Source organism: Hordeum vulgare, chromosome 1H (assembly GCF_904849725.1).
Source record: "Hordeum vulgare subsp. vulgare chromosome 1H, MorexV3_pseudomolecules_assembly, whole genome shotgun sequence".
Lineage (NCBI taxonomy): Eukaryota > Viridiplantae > Streptophyta > Magnoliopsida > Poales > Poaceae > Hordeum > Hordeum vulgare.
Window position 1 is genome coordinate 213408642 of NC_058518.1, and position 21896 is coordinate 213430537.

The 21896-nt window shown below is 48.2% G+C and overlaps 1 protein-coding gene across 5 annotated transcripts; it reads right to left on the reverse strand.

The window, feature by feature from the left end:
- Window positions 1–3700: 3700 nt before the first annotated feature.
- LOC123428937 (transcription initiation factor IIF subunit alpha) lies at window positions 3701–21662 on the reverse strand. 5 transcript variants are annotated; one of them, XM_045113044.1, is made up of 9 exons: window positions 21324–21662; window positions 19930–20088; window positions 19556–19707; window positions 14051–14418; window positions 13106–13221; window positions 5545–5667; window positions 5267–5470; window positions 4971–5165; window positions 3701–4159 (listed from the first exon to the last, which is right to left on the reverse strand). In XM_045113044.1, exons 1-9 carry the CDS (start codon window positions 21495–21497, stop codon window positions 4064–4066), a joined length of 1587 nt encoding a protein of 528 aa, XP_044968979.1. In that variant the 5' UTR covers window positions 21498–21662; the 3' UTR covers window positions 3701–4063. The 5 variants fall into 5 exon arrangements, with proteins under 5 accessions (XP_044968979.1, XP_044968976.1, XP_044968969.1 ...); XM_045113041.1 differs by having other exon boundaries at window positions 5258–5470; XM_045113034.1 differs by having other exon boundaries at window positions 5258–5467; window positions 19556–19749.
- Between the last annotated feature and the right edge of the window lie 234 nt (window positions 21663–21896).

Here is a 21896-nt window from a genome sequence, read left to right on the forward strand (position 1 = left end):
TAGAGGCCCAGGGCGCAGGAGGTGGGGAAGGGGGCAAACCCTAGGCGCTGGTGGGCCTGAGGCCCACCTAGTGGTGCGCCAACCCCTCTCCCTGCCCTGGCCGCCGCACCTCCCATCTGGGGGGGCTGCTGCACCACCTAGGGTGGGACCCTAGGGGTGGCACACCCCCCTCCCCTCCTCCTATATATAGAGAGGGTTTTCGGGCTGTTTTGCACGCAGTTTTCCATCTCCCTCGGCGCAGCCCTGCTTCCCTCCTTCCTCCTCTCCCACGGTGCTTGGCGAAGCCCTGCCGGGAGACCTCGTCTCTCCATCGACACCATGCCGTCGTGCTGCCGGAGATCTTCCCCAACCTCTCCCTCCTCCTTGCTGGATCAAGGTGCGGGAGACGTCATCGGGCTGCATGTGTGTTGAACGCGGAGGTGCCGTGGTTTGGCACTAGATCGGAATCACACCGCGATCTGAATCGCCGCGAGTACGACTCCATCAACCGTGTTCTAGCAACGCTTCCGCTTAGCGATCTTCAAAGGTATGAAGATGCACTCACCCCTCTCTCGTTGCTGGTCTCTCCATAGGAAGATATGAATATGGCGTAGGAAAATTTTGAATTTATGCTACGTTTCCCAACAAGGCCTGGGTACCCCGGTCCTAGAGTCCCGACAGAAGACGCCCGACAATGATGCTCGAGAGGTGCATCTACGCGTGCATCGACTAGTGACCATGGACCTCCTTTTATAGGGTAAATGGATTACCACAGTGGCCATGGACCTCGTTTTATAGGGTAAAGGGGTTACTACAGTGGCCAAAACAGTCTTTTTACCAGGTGTATAGTGTGTAATGTAGTGACGAGACTGCTTGCTAGAATAGGTAGTGGGAAATACCTAATTGTGATGGACTCGGACAAGCGCATTAAATGCATTGTGAGGTGGCGCTCGAGCGACGTTTGTCGGCAAGGATTGCCCCTCTCTGTGTGACGTTCGCCCAGCTACCTCTTATTCTGCTGCCCCGCTGCAGGACGGGTATCATCGCGGCTGGGATGCGCCCGCTGCCATGGCCACGTGCCCCTGCCAAGTCTGCCTGCCCGCCTGGTCGCTCGGCACCTCGGCTGATGTAGACAATCAGCCTCGTGGTGAGGTGGAGCGACGGCTTGGCGAGCTGGGACCTTGCCGGGTGTCGCGAGTGGATGACTGCATAGGTATGTGGGAGTCCTGTTGCCCCGCCTCGGTCTTGGTCTTGCTTTGCCTCGGGGCTCGGAATGAGTCCTCAAGGAGTTGCTATCCTCAGGCTCGCCGCTTCCTGTGCCTAAGTCAGGGGTACTAATGACCCCATTTCTTAGGACACCGACAATATAGATCTATAGGGCTTCGAGAGAGAGAGTTTTGCTTTTTATTTCTATCTTTGGTTTTACAAATCATTTGGTCTTTTGGATGTATTAAAGTTTGTTGTATTTGATCATACGCTTTGATTTTTGATGGTACTACTTTATATCTTTGAGTTATCTACATGATTCTCACTCACTCGTTGTTGCGTGTAATGTGCATTTATATTCATTCATATCATTTATGCGCACCACCAAGATGTATGTGACATGAAAGAGTGACCCATGATCCCAATTGACTATGCATTTGCATTCAAACGCAAATCTCAAATAATGCACAAATTTAGGGGGAGCTCTTGCTTTTCACATACTTCTCAAAGCGACGATGCTAATCACTGGTTATATCTTTTGTTGAAGCTTTGATCTATATGTTGTCATCAATTACTAAAAAGGGGGAGATTGCAAGGACAACTTCTTTCTAAGGTGGTTTTGGTAATTAGTCACAACATATGTATCATTGAACTAATGATCTTATCCAAGTATATTTCAGAAAACTTCAAAGATGCATTGGCTAAGGATTGTGATTAAAGCAAGGAAAGAAATAGGATTGGCCAAGCTTCAAGCTACAAGACTCTACATTTTATATTTGTGAGAAATCACATTTGAGTCCACAAGAAAGCCAATACTATTAAAAGAGGGTGGGGTATCTATGACGAATTGGTTGATCAAGTTCTTAGAGAGAGCCACCAAAAATACTCAGCAATTCTCCCACAAAATTTCTCTGTCCAAAGCCTAAACATAAAAATGGGTACCACCAAGATTTTCCATTCGGCCCTATCAATTTTCCACCAGACAAAACATTTGCCAAACCATAGATTTTCGGTACCACCAACATTCCATTCGGTGCCACTGAAAACCACTGGCCAAGTTTCTAGTATGTCGTTTTCAAGAATCAGAAATTCTGAGTCTTGGAATCGGTCTCTCCGAGATTTGGAAACTGCCATAGGTCACCATATCGATACCACCGAGATTCCTACATCAGTCTCACCAAAAATTCAAAAGTTGCCACATTTTGTGCAAATTAGTGCCACCGAGATTCACTTCAGTTTCACCGAGTTGGGCAATAATGTTGTAACGATTGGATTTTGGGAGATGCTTTTATATACCCATCCACCACCTCTCATTCGTAGAGGAAGCAATCAGAACACACATACACTTACCATTTCATTTTTCTCAGAGAGAGAACCACCTAATCATGTGTTAGATCAAGATATTCCAATCCATCCATCTGAAACTTGACCTCTAGCCTACCGAAGTTGCTTTTCACCCAATCAATCTCTTCTACCCATGCCAAATATGTGAGAGAGTGATTTAGTGGTGCCTTAGTCATCTTGGGCTAGTGCGAATCTTGGTAGGAGTCCGGTCGGTTGGTGCCTTGATCATCTCTCCTCTGAGCTCCCCAACAACATAGAGCACTTGTTTGAAGTACCTTGAGATGGTCTCCATTGATCTCCTCAATGTGTTGTGGATAACTCTGAACCTCATATTATGGCCAACAACTTGGAGGAACATGGCCACTTGCCCTTCCACACTCGTGTGGATGCTATCTTGTAGCAGCCACCTACTTTGGAAGGTCTGGAGAAGTCTGGAAAATGATGCTCTTTTCATTCCAAGCATCAACACAACCCCCATATCATTGCAGTTGTAGATGTTGTTCAGATTGGCGATCCTCTCGTGCTTTCCGCATAAGCATTGGAGAATAACTGATGATAGGTCTCTTGACACGACGAACAACTCTCTTATGCATGAACATCAGCCATGCCTCAATCACACCTATGAGTGTTGCTGCTTGAACTATCAGCCTGATCCATGCGTCCATAACCTAGTCTACACAAGGGTGTGTTGAGCAATGGAAAAATCAATCCTACACCTTACCTAACGGCCTAATAATGTACCTAACATAGGGGGAGGGGCGTTACTTACTGGCATCGAAGACAAGGATGACGAAGGAGGAGGGCATGGCTGAGTCAATGACAATGAGACGGTGGCCAAATGAAAGGGGGGCAACAGCTCCAGCTACCGGATCTACCACCACCACTTGCACATATTACAGTCGTTGTCGCCGATGATAAGGATAGGTTGTTCTAGAGATAGCAATGACCAAGTAAATGAGGGGGTGAGGCTAGAATTGGTGTCGTGCCACCACACCAATTTCCATCTCCCGACATCCCCACACTCTTGGTTTGATCCCCGCGTGTAAGAGAAACTACCGAATAATTGTGGACTGCTTTAAGGTTCGTGCCAATGCAAGCCAGCCCACCACATTCACAACCAAACACACTTTTCGTGGCCAACTGGGCCTGATTGAGGCAGATGCAGGCAACCAAATACGAATATCGTTCTAGATTTTACTCTTTGGATTCATAGGTTTAGAGAGACCACGGTCTTGGCATCAATATACCTGTTCTCACACATCATCATAACCTTGCAACTTCTTCTAGAATGACACCAGGAAATGACAACATTGCACCTATCATTATTTGATTTCTACTAGAAGCAAGCTGCAGTAGAAGTTCGGCATACTCCCTCTGTCCCAAAATAAGTGTCACAAATTTATAACTAAATTAGTACAAATTTTATACTAAATCAGCGACACTTATTTTGATACGGAGGGAGTACAAAACTATTATCTCCAGAGAAAGACATGAGGAAACTTCGCAATGAAGAAAATCACCACTTTAGAGCCCATCATTTCTTATCCTCTCTAAGGACGACATAGTTGTGGCCGTTTGTCTTCTGTATCTTTGAAATTTTCTTCAGAATTTCAGCGAAGGCATTCTTGTCCTGCGATGCACGACAAAATGAGATCAAGAAACAAATTGAGCCGTCAACTCAACAACTGGCAGAAAGAGCATGTTTGACACTTGTAGATACAGAAAAGGATTAGACATCAAACAAGTGCAAAACACAGCCCAATTTCAAGGTTTACACGATTTCTTCTATGAATTTAAAAGCTTTACCTAGCAAATTACATCAAAGAAACAGGTTATCACTAGAACTACTCCCGCAATTGATTTTTTTAACCACCTGTGCTTTTTTAACAATAATTAGTACTAGCGAAATTAGAAGTGGTAAAGTTGGGATCAAAATTAGCAAAATAGTACGGGCGCTGCTGTAGATCATGGACGGACTTCTCCACTCAGCCGCCCAGCCAACCATAACATCACCTAAAGGTGGTGGATGAGGAGCCTGATAGCGTCCATGCACCGATGCACGACACTCTGTGGACTGTGACTGTCCAAGTCTGGATGACAAGTCACTAACAGCAATAGCTTCATTCCTATTTTTTCAAATTACCAACCAACAATTCCCACTTCACTAATTACACAATTAGTGATTATAAATAATAAGAAATTCTGACTATCCCCTGAGGCACACCTTCAACGAGGTTCAAGAAACTGGAGGTGTCTTCAAGCATGACAACTAACAAACCATAACTAAATCCTTCAAGAAATATTATGAGTTAATGCAAAACAGGACTGGCTATAATTCTTAATGCACGTGGTTAGAACAAGTGCTGCATCATTATTCAGTAATTAGTGAAAAAGGATGCAACAGCTTTAAAAGTTGTAACAGTAATGCTGAAGAATCCTACCTCTGGACCTCGTAGTCTAGACTTAAATCTGGACACTAAATCTTGTGTGGTGACAGGAGCCACTGCAAGAAGAACAGTCCTGATCTCATCCTCTGTCACAGGAGATACATTGGCACTTTTCAATGAAGCACAGGCCTTTGGTGTAGGTTTTGATGAAGCCGGTGTCTCGTCTTTGATACTTGATGTTTTTGTATCCTATGCAAACAACAAAACTCATCCCTTAGATACATGTCCATGAGAATTAAGATTCCCCTTTTAAAAATATGAAGTTAACACAGTTAACTTACAGATTCCACCTTTGCTTTCTTTGAAGCTGCACCACTAGATGATTTGGCATCATCACCACCTGATTTCCTCTTTTGCTTGGATTTCGATGCAGGAGGTGTACTACGAGCATGTCCTGATGAAGGTGTAGGTTTGGCTGGGCTGGTATCAACAGGTTCATCTTTCGGTTGATCCGTCTGCTTTGGAGCAAGCACTGGAGATGACTCATCATCCTGCTGAAATAGGGCGGGGGGGAATCCTTATCAATAAAATAAAAATAAATATTAAATCTCTGTGAATGGATTATTACATCATCATCTTCATCATCATCATCGGCATCCGACTCATTTTGTCCAGAAGAACGACCAAGTAGCTTCTTTAATTCCTTTCCTGACTTGCTCAGGCCACCTTCTTCTTCATTCTCTTCATCATCCTGAATGTATCAAAATCAGAATACCAGCAGTTTGCTCTCGAACAATGGAAATTGTAGGCAGCATATTTGCTTCGAATAATTTCACACAATAACATTCATAGACAGTTAATACTTCTTTTTAACTTTAGACAGGTAATACTTGCAGCTTATACCATGGTTTCATAGGCAGGTATACATGCAGCTCTAGCACATACTCTCTCCGTCCGGAAATACTTATTGCCAAAATGGAAAGAAATGGATGTATCTAAAACTAAAATACGTCTAGATACATCCATTTCTATGACAAGTAATTCAGGATGGAGGCTTGCTAGAAGCGTTTTCCCATAATTCTAGCACCCAAGCAGATTTAATCAGTGCCCCATAAGCAATAGGGACCACAAGTGGAGCCTATTAGGGCATGTACAATGCATAGCCTCAAGGTGATGCCCCATATGCCATGTAGGATCGGATGTCAGAAAAAGTAGGTTCGGATAAGCAGGATCCTATGCAGGAGGCGGATGCTTGAAGAGAAAAGGTGTGGTCCGGTGTAAAAAGCTGAAGATGTTAGAATGGAAAGTAGAGATGCATATGTATTAGTCTTTATTTTTTATTCTTTGATGAGGCATCCTGATGGTAGCTTACATTGGAGAAAAAAAAATATAGATGCCTCAAGTTACTTTTTATCATGGGGCATCTGTATCCATATGCCACCATTGTACATGCCCTTGCATGATCAACTAGTAGCTCCTCATTTCTTCTTTGCGACCAAAGGTCTACCAGGTGCAATGGATCCAATTATGGCGACACATGAGAACCTTCATTTCTGGTTCATTAAGATAGGCCGGTTAGTGGCATGTCTCCATTCCCTCGAAATAGCATCCCGTTTATCATCTCATTCATTTATCGGTTTGGTAGAAACTAGGGTTCTACCGGCCCTCTGCCTTAGGTTATAAGGGTAGGAGGGAGGTTGGAGGAGACGAGGGCGCCGCGGCCAGCACGAGGGCGCCGTCTCGGCGTAGGGAGGAGGCGGCGGCGAGTAGAGGAGGCGGTGGCTAGGGTTAGGGTTCCGGCTCCCAGAGCAATAGAATCGTCTTATTGCTTAATTCCAAAAGGTGTCTTGCAACTTGTTTATATAAGCTCTAAGGTAATAGAAATAAGGAAACTCGGGCTAAGCCCCTAACTTAACTAAGATAACTTGGGCTAAACCCTTAACTAAACGGGCCCATTGGACCTCCTCCGGCTATAAGTGACGCCGGTCATAACATCTCTCCCCGCCTGCGCAAACAGCTCATCCTCGAGCTGGATGTCTGGAAAATGTTGGCGGAACTCGTCAAGCTGCTCCCAAGTGGCATCCTCTGTCGGAAGACCTTGCCACTGGATCAACAAGTGCCACACTCCGCGACGTAGCTGGACCTGCAACACCTTTGCCGGTCCTGGAAGGAGTCGTCCGTCGAAGGTATAGCACCGGTGTTGCTGCCGGCGGTTCTCCATGGAAGGGCTTCAGCAACCCCACATGGAACACGTCATGGATACAGGCCCCGGCCGGAAGCTGCAGGCGGTAGGCGACCGTGCCAATGCGCTCCACCACAGAAAATGGCCCCGCATAGCGAGGGCCCAGCTTGCGCTTAGCGCACGGGTCCAGGGACTGCGTGGAGCGGTGAAGGAGGCGTAGCCACACCCAGTCGCCCACCGCAAACTCTGCGTCGTGGTGATGATCGTCGTAGTAGCGCTTGGATAGCTGCTGAGCCTGGAGAAGGCGTTGGCGCACCTCTGCAAGCATCTCGTCCCGGCTGCGAAGCAGGTCACCCGCCGCCTCAGTCCGAGCCGTCTCAGGGTCAACCGATAGGATAGGCGGGGGCGATCGGCCATAGACCACCTCGAACAGCGTGGCGCGCAGGGCGGAGTGATAAGAGGTATTGTAGCGGTACTCCGCCCATGCCAGCCAATCCACCCATGCACGGGGACGGTCACCAGTAACACAACGCAAATACATGGCGATCACCTTGTTCACCACCTCGGACTGGCCGTCCGTCTGAGGGTGGAAGGTTGTACTCATGCGGAGCTTCACGCCCGCCAGGCGGAAAAGATCACGCCAGACATGCCCCGTGAACACCGGGTCCCGGTCGCTGACGATCGAAGCTGGAAACCCGTGTAGACGGACAATTCCGTCGAAGAAGACACGAGCCACGGAGGCGGCCGTGTAGGGATGGCCGAGCGCGATGAAGTGGGCGTACTTGGAGAAGCGGTCGACCACCGTGAGGATAACGGACTTGCCGCCCACCTTTGGGAGGCCCTCGATGAAGTCCATAGAGATATCGGCCCACACTTGAGAGGGCACCGCACCTCCAAGGGCTGCAGCAGCCCAGCCGGACCCAGTGTCTCCGTCTTTGTTACGCTGACAGGTAACACAAGACCGCACCCAGTCATGGACCAAGGCCCGATCACTGGGGATGTAGAAATCAGCGCGGAGACGATGGAGGGTCTTCTGCACACCCTCGTGGCCGGACGAGTGGGCCAACAGCAGGACCTGGTGACGCAGATCGCCGTGATCCGGCACAAAGAGGCGACGCCCATGTAGAAGCAACCCATCCGCCAAGCGCCATGGCTCGGCCAGGTCGCCGGCTGTGAGGCGCTGCCGAAGAAGCTGAGCGTCCGGTGCGTCATAGGTGGCCCGACGGATGTCGTCAAGGAGGGCGAAGGAGGGCCCCGAGCGGATGCAGAGAGCCGCCCCGTTGGAGTCGCCGGTGTCCGAGGCGTGGTCGGCGTCGCGGCGGGACAGGACGTCGGCCACGGTGTTAAGGCGACCCGGACGATACTCCACAGTGAAGTCGAAGCCAAAAAGCTGGCTGATCCATTGGTGTTGGGGAATGGTGGACAGCCTTTGATCCAAAAAAAAATTGAGGCTGTAGTGATCCGTGCGAATCCGGAACGACCTCCCCCAAAGATACAGGCGCCAGTGGCGTACGGCCTACACCAAGCCAATGAGCTCCCTTTCATAGGCCGCAAGCTTATGATGGCGTGCGGCAAAAGGCCTGCTGAAGAACGCAAGCGGTCCGTCGCCCTGATGAAGGACGGCGCCGAACCCCACACCGGAGGCGTCGCAGTCCAGCATGAATGGCTGGTCGAAATCGGGCATCTCAAGGACGGGACCCGTCGTGAGGGCCTGCTTGAGGGCCTCAAACGCCTCCGTGGCCTCCGCATCCCAGGCGAAGGCGTCGCAACAAGCGCGTGGGCGGGGACGCGGTGAGGCCAAACTCCCGGATAAATTTCCGATAGTACCCCGCGAGGCCCAGGAAGCCGCGGAGAGCCCATGGCGAGTGCGGTGTCGACCAGGCCGCGACCGCCGCCACCTTGTCGGCGTCCATAGCAACACCCTCGACCGAGATGACATGGCCGAGGTAGGCAACTGAAGGCGTGCCGAACGAGCACTTCGAGCGCTTAAGATGAAGATGATGCGCTCGAAGCTCGTTGAAGACGATGGCGACGTGTTGAAGGTGCTCTGCCCAAGAAGCGATGTAGATAAGAATGTCATCAAAGAAAACGAGCACAAACCGACGCAAGTAGGGGCGGAGGACATCGTTCATAAAAGCATGAAAGGTTGCCGGAGCGTTGGAAAGGCCAAAAGGCATCACCAAGAACTCAAAGTGGACATGATGAGTCCGAAACGCCGTCTTCGCGATATCGTCCGGATGCATCCGCACCTGGTGGTAGCCCGAACGAAGATCAAGCTTGGTGAAGAAGCACGCCCCATGTAGCTCGTCCAAAAGAACATCGACGACTGGGCTAGGAAATTTGTCCTTGAGCGTCAGGGCGTTCAGGGCACGGTAATCGATGCAGAAACGCCACGTACCGTCCGACTTGCGAACGAGGAGGACCGGCGCCGAAAACGGCGATGTGGAGATCCGGATAATGCCCAAAGCGAGCATGAGTGCACACTGCCGCTCCAGTTCGTCCTTCTGCAACTGGTTGTAGCGGTAGGGGCGCACCGCAACCGGCGCCAATCCCGGCAGGAGATGAATGCGGTGGTCATACGCCCGGGCTGGCGGAAGGCCCCGAGGCTCATCGAAGAGGTTGCGGTGCTGCTGCAAGAGATGATCCAACAGGGGGTGCTCAGGCCCTGTGTCAGTCGCTGCCAGCTGAAGCTGCGGCGTCGCTGGGAAGGCGCCACCCACTGGATGCGGCGACCTAGGTGCCAGAAAGTCATCGTCATGGCGTCGAAGTCCCAGAGAATGGGGCCGAGGGTCCGCAAGAAGTCAACGCCAAGGATGAAGTCGAAGCATCCCAGGTCAATGCCGGCGCACGTGATGGTGAAGTGCTTGTCGCCGATGGTGACAGGCACGTCCTGGGCGATCCCATGGCACCGGAGGTGGTCACCGTTAGCCACGTGACCCGGAGTTGCTCCCCGCCCGTCGGCTGGAGCGCTAAGCAGCACATCGTCGAGTCGGGCAGGAAGTTATGTGTGGAGCCCGTATCCAGGAGGGCCACCAGGCGCTCGCCGCTGATCATCACCGGCAAGAGCATAGTCCGCTCGTCTCATATGCCCGCGAGCGCATGGAGGGATACGACGAGAGCCGTACTCGAAGCGAGTGTCGGGGTGGCGTCAATCGCAACTGGGCCGAGCATGTCGCCGGGCCCATCGGTGGCGGTGTCCTCCTCGACGTAGTCGGCCGCCTCCAAGTAGAAGAGGCGCGGGCAGACATGGCCTGGAACGTACGGCTCTTCGCAGTTATAGCAAAGCCCTTGGCGACGGCGCTCGAGCTGCTTGGCCGGGGTGAGTCGGCGGAAGGCTCGTGGCGCGGCCGGAGCGAGGGCCACCATCGGGCCCGGGGTCGGCTGCCCTGGGGATGGTGTTGTCTGGGCCGGCCGGCCTGCCGGGCGCCGCGAGCCGGAGCCGCCTGCTGAAGGGCCTACGTGCGACGCTCGAAGTCTCGCGCGTAATACATGGCCGTCTGGAGGTCCTGCGGTCCGCAGAGCTTGACGTCCACGCGGATGTGATCCGGCAGCCCACCCACAAAGAGCTCGGCCCGCTGACAAGCCGACACGCCGGACGCGTGACATGTCAGGGCCTGGAAGCGGTCGGCGAAGTCCTGCACCGTGGAGGTGAAGGGAAGGCGGCCGAGCTCCGCCAGTCGACTCCCTTGGATAGGGGGTCCGAAGCGCAGGAGGCAGAGCTCGCGGAAACGCTCCCAAGGGGGCATGCCGCCCTCGTCCTGTTACAAAGCGTAGTACCACGTCTGTGCGGCGCCTCAAAGGTGATACGAAGCAAGCCAGGTGCGTTCCGACACCAGTGTCCGTTGGCCCCGGAAAAACTGGTCACATTGGTTGAGCCAGTTCAGGGGGTCCTCGGTGCCGTCGTAGGTGGCGAAGTCCAGTTTGGCGAAGCGCGGCGGCGTGTGGTTAGGGCCGCCCTGGTGGTATGGCTCGTCGGCGCGGAGCAATGGAGGGGTCTGCGTCGGGTACCCGTCGGAAACGGCGAAGCTGGAGGGCCCTCCGTACTGAGTGTGCGGCGGCGCCGAGGCCGTCGTGTAGACCGACTGTGACGCCTCGGTCACCTAGGCCAGTAGTGGCGACGAGGAGGGGGGAACCGAAGCTGGTTGAACGGCACCCCCGGCGCGGCGGTCGGGCCCGACCCGGAGGTGGCTGAAGTCGGCGGCGACAGCTGTAGGGTCGACTGTCGTGGCCCCACCGAGGGTGGCGGAGGCCGCTGTAGTGGTGGCTGCATCGGCCGAGCCAGCGCGGCGGTTGCCGCCAGCAGCGGCTGCTGCCAGGGCGGCCAGGACGGGCCGTCGCTGGCTGGTGGTGGCGCGGCCCGTAGGGCGCGGCCAGGTATAGCCGGATGCCCTGGACGGCGGTAGCCAGCTAGCGGATCGCGCTGGTCAGCTCCTCCAGGGTGAGGACAGCAGGAGGCGGCGCAGCAGAAGAGGCCGACGCGGGCAGGTGCGGCCCGCCCGCCGTGGTGATCATCGGAGTGGTGGTGGGGGACGACGGCGCAACGCTAGAGGCGGGCGGCGGTGATGACATGATCGAACCAGAGTCCCGTGATACCAAACTGGTAGAAACTAGGGTTCTACCGGCCCTCTGCCTTAGGTTATAAGGGTAGGAGGGAGGTTGGAGGAGACAAGGGCGCCGCGGCCGGCGCGACGGCGCCGTCTCGGCGTAGGGAGGAGGCGGCGGCGAGTAGAGAAGGCGGTGGCTAGGGTTAGGGTTCCGGCTCCTCTGGGAGCCAGGCGATAGAATTGTGTTATTGCTTAATTCCAAAAGGTGTCTTACAACTTGTTTATATAAGCTCTAAGGTAATAGAAATAAGGAAACTCGGGCTAAGCCCCTAACTTAACTAAGATAACTTGGGCTAAGGCCTTTAACTAAACGAGCCTATTGGACCTCCTCCGGCTATAAGTGACGCCGGTCATAACACGGTTAGTTTGATGTATTAACTCCAGCACAAAGTCACACGTGGATTCCAATCATTGCACTTGCACCAGGATGGCATTATAGCGGTGCATTGACAGCTTGTATAAAATCAAGTACAGTTCATAACTTGTTATAGATATGTGCACAAAGAACCTGACAAGAGAACAGAACTGTGTATAACTAGACTAAACTACCCTACAAAATCCCTAATACTCTTGATCCATCAATTGATTGACACAGAATACACGCTCTCTCTTATGGATAACTTGGCTTGTAATAATGCTAAGCTTTCTAACTGCCGAGATATTATCCCCTAATTGGATAACAGCAACACATGAAAGAAACTTGTGTGTATCTAACAGATTTAGTGAGTAGTAACACATTTATAAGCACACACTAGCTAGTTACTCCCTCTGTAAACTACTCCCTCCGTTCCTAAATATAAGTCTTTTTAAAGATTTCACTAGCGGACTACATACGGATGTATATAGACATATTTTAGAGTGTAGATTCACTCGTTTCATTTTGTATGTAGTCACCTAGTGAAATCTCTAGAAAGACTTATACTCCCTCCGTCCCAAAATTCTTGTCTTAGCTTTGTCTTGAAATGGATGTATCTAAATACTAATACATGCCTAGATATGTTCATACCTAGACAAATCAAAGACAAGAATTTTGGGACGGAGGAAGTATTTAGGAACGGAGGGAGTAATATAAGAGCATTTAGTACTAAAGTGGTGTTTACGGAGGGAGTACATGTTTTACCTATGTGAACCATTTTAAGCATTGCCAAAATAAGAAATTCCTGATGTCAATTTTCAGTACTGATTGACCATGTTTATAACAAAGTAAGAAACAAAAGACAATGCTAACAGATGCAGATTTAAGTTCAGAAATACTTCCAAAATTAGAGTATATTCCCAACATATAAATTTCTGACATCAAATTTCAGTACTGATTGAAAATGTTTTAAGGAAGTAAGAAACAGTGCTAACAGATACAAAATTAAATTCGTAACTATTTCAACAAATAGTGTATTTGCAACAACCTGCTTAATTTCAGGTGGAGCAGGAATTTCAGGAGCTAAATCTGCCCGTTCCTCTGGGTCGATATCCACAGCCTCATCATCATCGGTGAATGTTTCTTCATGTTCCCAGTCATCGCCTGAAAAGGCAATTCGCACTATAATGCCAATCTGGGGTTTAGAAAAATGAGCATGATATATAGCCAGTGTTGATATTTTCTTTGCAGTGCAAACATTTTGGTATAGCTCTTTGTGACAGACCAAACTTAATCTCACTGTGACGGTTTGGCCTTGTTAGGTGTAGCTATTCCCCTTGTAACTTGTAAGGAGCACACAGATTACATTAACCTGGACCTGGGCACATAGCAAAAACGCTAGAAGCCATGCAAGATAAACCAGCAGGAAAATGGGACGTCCACAGTACATGGTCACCCAAATATCTAGTGCAACGCTTAGTCACAAGTAAACATGCTACTGCTACTTGCTTGCACTCAAGGGACAAAATCAACATTAGAGTTGTTGACAGAAAGTAACACCTTCTTAGCTAGTTTGCAAACCAGAATAAAAGCAAATCGCCACATTATTATTCAGGGTCATCTAATCTAATGCACATATGGGATGTATCATCTAAGGAAAATCAACAGATGTAGGAACTAACAAAAGCATATGCTTCATAGTATACAAAGGAACTTCGTCAGAAAAAAAACTATATCAGGTTAATAATATACGATGGATACGTTTTTGGCGAATAATCTTGTTCAGATTACCAAATGCATTTCTAACATGAGGATATTATGCATTAAATTAGGGACAGGGGACCATCTCATAAGAACTACAATTAAGCTTCAACAAAAAGAGGGTGCAAGATAAGCAAACTATGAGTGAACTTTATGTTACACAAAGCTAGACGATGAGCAGAGTTTAGTCAACTACGGAAATATGCTAATACAATCAAAACTGAAAACAGACCTTTCTCAATGTCATCATCCAAATCAAAATCTAGATCTTTTCCACCTTCCTCATCGTCATCCATGCCCCTTTTAGAGAGCCCAAGCCTATCTTTACGAGCGGCTTCCTCTTCTTCATTCTCCTCACCTTTATCAGAATTATTACCCTCCTCATTATCTTTTCCCTTCTTATGACGAGCACTTTCTTTTTCCACATCATTAGCAGGCTCAAGTTTCATCATATCTGAACCAAAGGCAGCTGGCCCATTTGTAGCTGCTTTCATCATCCAACGTTCATAACCAGTTGCGTTAGTCTTTCTCTTATTCATCTTCTCCTCGGCCTCTTCCAGAGTCAGCTGCTTGTACTGCGCGACTTTACTGAAGTTATACCTGTTACAAGAAAAAAAAACAATGAGCACGTCAATTAATTACAAAAACATTTTATCAAACCTAAACTATCAAACAAAAAGTAATTATGATCGTCAACAATTGGTAAATAATGCACATACATCCTAGAATCTTGCCATAAATATTAATCAACAGAATGTCCTGCCTGGATCGCTGCATCCCTCCTTTTCCGTCGACACAAAGTAGGTTTGACCCCACAGCATGCCGTGCAAATCCCCTAGTGGTCGTCAAGGCCCATATCTAGGCGAGTCTCCTCCCTAGACAAGTGCACCCCCCCACCACCACCACCACCCCCCCACCCCCGCGCGGACTCATGGAAAGGAAAGCGTTCAAGTAATAGACGAGGAGGAGTCTTAGTTGTCCTGGACAAGGAAATCACGGAGGACGGCCTAACCGACCAAGGGCAGCTATAAATATGTCAAACCACGACAAGTAGATGATAACTTCGGTTCGCGGGTGAAGAGGACCAAAGAGACCATCACAGCTACCATGACCCAACGACACCATCGAAGTGAGAGCCCCATGGAGCATGCTATTGTGTGCAGCCAACTAAGTCACAACTGTCAAACAACACCATGGTGACAAAGAGGCGGGAGCCAATAATGCAGCTCACGGTACAGACTCGGATCACTGTGAGACAGAGCGAGGCCAATCGAGGTGTCATCGGTCTCATCCCAAAAGATGAAGCCTCAACTCTCGCACAACTCGTCTCCAACGACTAAATTAACTACACAGCATGGGAAGTCTACGACTAGAAAAACAGCTTTGCTCGCTTTAGTACCTCGTTCCTCCCTCGGAATTGAGAAACAGCTTTACCCGCTCTAGTACATCATTCCTCCCTCACAATTCAGTCGTTTTCCTTAACTATTTGTACATTATATTTACATATTCTTCATGCCTATCTTTACTCCTGCGTAAGGGCGTCTCCAACACCGTCCATCAAAACAAACACGTAAAACATCTGCGGGCATGTCCGCCGAGAACGCTAGCGGAGCCAGCCATCCAACCCGGTGCATCAAATAGAAGTGGACAAGTCGTTTTCATTAGAGCTAGGATTCTTTTTTACATAACAAAAGTCACCGACCCTAAACTACTCTTTGCCGGCCATGGGCGTGTCCCACGTTCTACTCTTCCTCGCTGGAGTCCGTCGCCTGGCCGCCGACATCGCCGGTAGAGGTGAGGTCGATGTGGACGGTCTGGCCTGCTGGTTGTTGCAAACCGGCACGAACGACAGAGTTGTTGGCGTTGGCAAATTCCTATCCGCGTTCGCTTGCATCATCTCGTGTTCGCCTCCGACACGGTTTGCTTGAGCTCAAACAGGAGGTCGCTACGCACGGACTTGTAAAGCGCCCGCTGATCATCGACGAAGCCTGGATCCTCCGCGACCATGGCGGTGATGGCCTGCTCGCTGAAGATCTAGTCCTCCGCGAGCCGGTGTTGCTTGAGGAGTTGCAGATTGTAGCTCTTCCTACAGCATCCGGAATGCGGCGACAGGCGGCGGCGCCTACTCTGGCTCCTCCACCATGACTGCGTTGAAGTGCACGTGCGCCATGGTGAAGCAAGCAATCGGCGCGGGCGCAGGCCGGTTGTCGATCACCGACTCCATGAAACAAGGAATGTCAATCATGCAAAGCGGCGTCATTGCAAATACTAATGGGGGTGTCAATAGAAAGAGGGTTTTGGCCCCACATCCTATTGCGCACACACCCTACCAGTTCGCCGAGGCCCTGTCCCCCATAGAGTGCCCATATCTAGAAGTCTCTTACCTAGAGTCTAGAATGAGTACCCCCTTCCGAACTCCCGAAATGAAAGTGCCCGACTATTAAATGAAGAGGAGTCCAAGTTGTCAAGACAAGGAAATCAAGACGAAGGACAGTCGGACTGACCAAGGCCGGCTATAAATATGTCAAACCGCAATGAGGGAAGGACAACTTTGGCTTCACTAGCAAAGACGACATAAGCATCAGAGACCTAGTACAACCTTCAACATATTCAATCAAAGATATCTCGTCTAGTTCAACCACCTCGAATACCAGCAACCTAATATCGAAGTCGTTGGACCCCCGATTGTACTCGCTAGATGTTGTTCCTTGACAAGGATGTGTGGTTGTCAAATAGTAGTCAATTTGGTTTTTGCTTGTTCTGTGAGCTGCTAAAGTTGTATGGTCGGTTGCTAAACCAACCTTCCCTTGTACTATCACTACAGATATATGCTAAATCAGTTGTGTGAAGCAGCAAGTCACCAAACAACTCATGTACTTGTGCGTGTTGTGAGAAACAACCGAGAGAGGGAGGGAAAGAGAGAGAGAGAGATGTTGGGTGGAGAGTGGTTGATATCAAACATTTGGAATAAGAGCTTAGGCGATGACAAAGACAATGTCGCAAGACGCGGGAGTGAGGGAGCCATGCTAACCCATGGAATAGGCGACCCACCAACAATGGCACCAGGGATGTTCCCACAACTGACATGGACAAACTATGCAGCATGGGCAATGAGGATGAAGTGCCTCCTGCAGGCAAACATTGCATCGAGTGTTGCTGATCGCGAGAGCTCGTCCAAGGAGGTTGATGGGAGCAAAGAGTTGGCCTTAACAATCAACTCCAAGTCGATCGACGACGCGGCGCTGCAATGTGTTGCAAAGAAGGAAACGCGTCTAATGACACTCCATGCATGTGGCCATCAAGCACGTCCACGAGGCGAGGATCCAGTCCTCACGCCCGAAGTTTGATAACCTCAAGATGGTTGATGCAGAGTCCATGAATTTTGCGGCGAAGTTCATGACCCTCGTGGTGCATATTTGTAAGCTCGGAGACCAATGGAGGAGAAATACGTCATTGAAAAAATTGTCGTCTCCAACAAATTGATGATGTTGCTTCATCGTCTATGCTACTCAATGGCGTCACGGGATGGCTATGAAAGAGGCCATTGGGTCACTCAAGGCGCATGAGAAGCTCCTCAAGGAGCGGAAGACGGGAGTTGAAGAAGAGCAACTTCTCATGACAAGAAGGTATGGCTCATCACGAGGAGGAGGAGGTCGCGGTCGTAGTTGTGGACGCGGTGGAGGGTACACACTACAAAGATAAAAGCAAGGTACAATTCTACAACTATGATGACTTTGGACATTTTGCATGCGCAAGTCCTAAGTAAAGAAGGAGAGCCTTGTTGGCTGGAGGCTACGACGACGAAACCAACTCATCTTTGAAGTTGTAGGTAGTGTGCTCATGAAGAGTGTTCTTTGTTAGTAGGGATGTACAATTTGTAGATATGATGCGTACAAGACTTGTGTGGCATCAGCTAGAGTGTGTGCATGGCGAGGAGCCGACATGCCGTGTGAGGCAAACTTCATCATGTGAAACGGTGATGCAGGCTAGCTGAATAGTGGAACGGCTGCATGAGTTGATAGGAGTGATGGATTGAGTGAATCAGCCAAGTTACCTAGTGTATGCTAAATATAATGTGTGTTGTCATTGATCTTGAGGTCAACAACTATGGTGTGATGCCATTGTCACAAGATAACAAACAAGGATTGGGGGTGGGGGGTAGTCAATTTGTTTTTTGCTCTGCCATCCGCTAGAGCCGTATGGTCGGTTGTTAAAAAGACCTTCCCATCTATTATAAATATAATCATATGCTAAAGCTACAAAGAGCATCAAAAGAGGGGGGAAATACGGAAGACTTCGGCTATGTGAGGCAGATGATGCAGCAAGTCACCAAATAGCTCATGTACTTGTGCATGAGAGAGAGAGAGAGAGAGAGAGAGAGAGGAGCTGAGAGGCATGCAAAAATCAGGCAGGAGGCATCAGGAGATGCTGAACTGGTCGAGATCTACACCCAAGATTGCGCTCTTATTTTTTTTCTTTATGGTCATCAGAATTGGTAGGAGTTTGTTGTGTTAGTTTTGCTCTTGCTTTGTGTTGCTCTGTCTTTGAATCAAGTACGAACTTTGAATTAGAATATTCCAGGAGAGATAGTGAGGCAATGAGTAAGGATCAGGAATCTATATGTTCTAACATAAGATCGCATTGTTTTTGTATGTTTGTAATTGTCATGAAACTAGTTGAATTTGTCTACAGATGAAAAACTGATAAAAACATGCCCAAACTTCTGGGGATTTTCTTCTGAAATGTTGCCAGAATTTCAGAAGTCCTATGAAATATGTTCTGTAGACCATCAGTGAAACACCATGAAACCCTGATAAACATATGTGAAACACTCTGGAGCCCGTGCATAAACTTAGTGAGCTAACCAGAAACTTTACAGAACTCGCTGAAAATATAATTAAATTTCAGAAAACACAAACAAAACTCTATGGAGTAACATCAGCAAAACTCATTTGAATTTATGTAAGAGAACTATGCAATTTGGTTGCGAATAACCTATGTGAAAGTTGTTTGCAACTTACCCAGAAGTTGTTTGATTAAAACTTGACTAAAATATCACTGGTGTACAAGTGAACTATAAAATGTTTGTACAATCTATAAAGTCCGAACAAGTGTTATACAGTTTTATCTTTGACACCTTAGGCTGCCCGTAATGGTAGTATCATAGGTAGTATCATGCATGCCAACTAGGCAAGTTTGATGAGGTGGCATAAAATTAAATGAAGAAAGAGAGGGTTGAGTATCATATCATGATACCGTATCATATTAAATGATGTGCTAGTATGTGTCTTGCATGTCAATAAATGAACTACTCTATGATACTAACATATGATACCATGCATTACGGATGTGGTATCATACACTAGTATCATATGCATGATACTAGTATATGATACTACCCATTACAACCAGCCTTATCTCTTGTTAAGACCAGATGATGTACCGTCAGGAGCAGCTCCAATGGTATAGACCAGTAAAAGCACCCATACTGTTTTATCTTTGACATCTATCTCTTGTTAAGACAAATGGAAATTAATTGAGTTAATTTATAGCAGAAAATAACTCACAACATCGATTCTTTTATTCTTTTTTTGAAGATTTTGTCACAAAATTCACATGTCAAAGTTGTAACAATGGACTGTCATGATTGACTCCCGTTTTTTCCTTCTTTCTACTACAATCCTGATTTGGGCTAACACAATGAAAAGTATGGCCAAATGTGGAACAAGTGTATTACCAGGAACCAGCAGGAAATGCGTGAAATTCCTTGCCATGCAACATTAACAAATAGTATGTAGCTGTTGCTGACTGTGATCCCTCCATATGACCTTGAAACTGATATTGACCAGTTTCATCTTCCAAAATCCATGGCTTCCTGTTGTATTTCTCCTGGAGTTTCCAAATGTAAATCCACATAGTTAAAAGGGCCAACTGCACAAACTTAAAACTTTCACTCAAAAAACAGATCATTCTCGAACAAATATTATCCAGCACATGGCAGAGAAATTGACAGCATTTGGTTCAAGAAAAGAAAAATAACTATGAGTACCTCTATTGTACTGGAATAATTGTTGAATAAATAATGATGAATGATGATCCAAAAGTACATACCAGCATTTTGTCAGTAAGCTGCCGTCCTTGCAGGCCTTCTTTATGAAGAGACCATTTGTTCTCAGCATTCTTTTTCTTTGAGAATGGCGGCAAACCAGTTACAAATCTTCCAATAGAGAATGCCTTATCTGTGCTAGCATTTGCCCGCACATTGTATTCCTGAAAGAGAAAGATTAACAATGATGACATCATAGTGTAAATAGATGAACCACATAGCTGATCCACCCTGTTCCCAGAACTGACGTAACTCACAATTTGAGCTGCAGACGGCACATAATATTTAACTGCAACTTCCACAGCAATAACTGTATACACATATGAAGAGTTTGCATAAAGCTGTGAAACTAACTACACAGTGAACAGGGGTGGGGCTTAGTTAGGGCCAGGGTGTGCCCTAGCCCCTCCTAAATTAAAATTTGAAGATACAGTATCAAAGGTTGGTATGCAATATTTTCACTTTTATGTTTATGGTTATTGTGTAAATGGTTAGTACTGAAATTTTTGTATGTGAAAATCGAGATCAAAGTGGAAAAATAGAAAATTCCACTAATTCACTATAGCACACTTCAGGAAACATTAGCAGTCACTCCCATGTTTACACTTCAACATCCCCAATTACCCACAGCTACCCTAGTGCAACTTTTCACTGGCACAATAAGCCAAATACTACTAGACTACTAGTTAATTTTTCGTCCAGTTTACCATCCAAAGCTCTAGCATAAACAGATGAGTCATGTAACTTACACAGTGCTAACATTTCAAGATCAAAGTCACTCAAGTCCCAAATCAATTTTCTTGCTCTTCTCATTCAGAACTAGAGGGCAGGCCTGGCGCAGCGGTGAAGTACTCCCCACTTTGCCAAGAGGTCCTGTGTTCGAACCAGCCTCTCTGCATTGTACCTTAGCAGGGGTAAGACTAGGTCCCTATAATCCCTCCCCAGACCCCTCCTTGTGTGTGGAGCTTCTACAACTTTTTTTTTCTCATACAGAACTAAAAGTAACCATTCTTGCATATAGTTCCAGGTAACAGGAATTGCAGCAGATCCAAACAAAATTGTCTTCTCAATTTGTGCTATCATCTTACTTCTTTATTTTGAATTGCAACTCGAATTAATGTTATTATCGTGGCCATTCTTTATCCCATGAAGATCTGAGAAATAGCAGTCATTTTCTGTTCGTAGTGTAGTGAGGAAACCTTGATTGCAATCCATGGCATACTGAGCAACATAATTCAATTCATGGTAGCGTCAAAACAACGAATCGCATAATCCAGCGCACCAATCCCACAGACACAAACCACATCCGGCTACTGGAGCAACGGAACGCCGAAACCCTAGATCGAGAGCGTTCGCACCAACGCCGATCACATGCACGCGGAAACGAACGGATCCATACCCGGATGAGGTTCGTGATGGGAGCCGAGCAGACGAGGCATCGGGCGCGGGAAAGCGCCATGGACTTGCCGCAGGAGCTACAGAGCGTGGTGTGCTTGCACCCAGTGCCGTAGAGGTCTGACGTGGAGCCGCAGCCCTCGCACGCCGGCTTCAGCACCAGGTCTACGCTACCCATCGCGGCGGGGATGAGCTGTGGGCGACTGGGCGCGGACGGCGGGTTAAGATCCCGGAGACGGATGGTGCTCCGGTCCGGGTCTCGCTGAGGGTGATTCGTAAAATGAAATGGAGAAGGGTTCGGTTCTGTTGAATAACATCTTCTCTACTTACTAGTACTCCCTCCATTCCTAAGGGTGTGTTTTGTTTTGGTCATTAAATGGAATGGAACGGGCCCGTTCTGTACCAGGCTCATCCTCGTGTTTCATCTCCACCCGCCGCAAATACGTTTTTTTGGGCCGGTTTGGGTTATCCGACGTAATATTTGCTGTGGAGGCAAACTTTTTCCAATCATCGAGTTGCGAGTCATCAGACGGAATGAACGATGGACGACTGATGATGGATCATTTGCATACAGAAA

Bases quoted from the DNA above. Each gene is read 5' to 3' on its own strand.
- LOC123428937 (XM_045113031.1), bottom strand. From the start codon at position 21,497: ATGGGTAGCGTAGACCTGGTGCTGAAGCCGGCGTGCGAGGGCTGCGGC. The intron at 20,089-21,323 runs GTATGGATCCGT...TTTCTCTTTCAG, and splicing joins CCATCACGAACCTCATCCGG to GAATACAATGTGCGGGCAAA. The intron at 5,166-5,257 runs GTAAGTTAACTG...TTGTTTGCATAG, and splicing joins AGAAAGCAAAGGTGGAATCT to GATACAAAAACATCAAGTAT.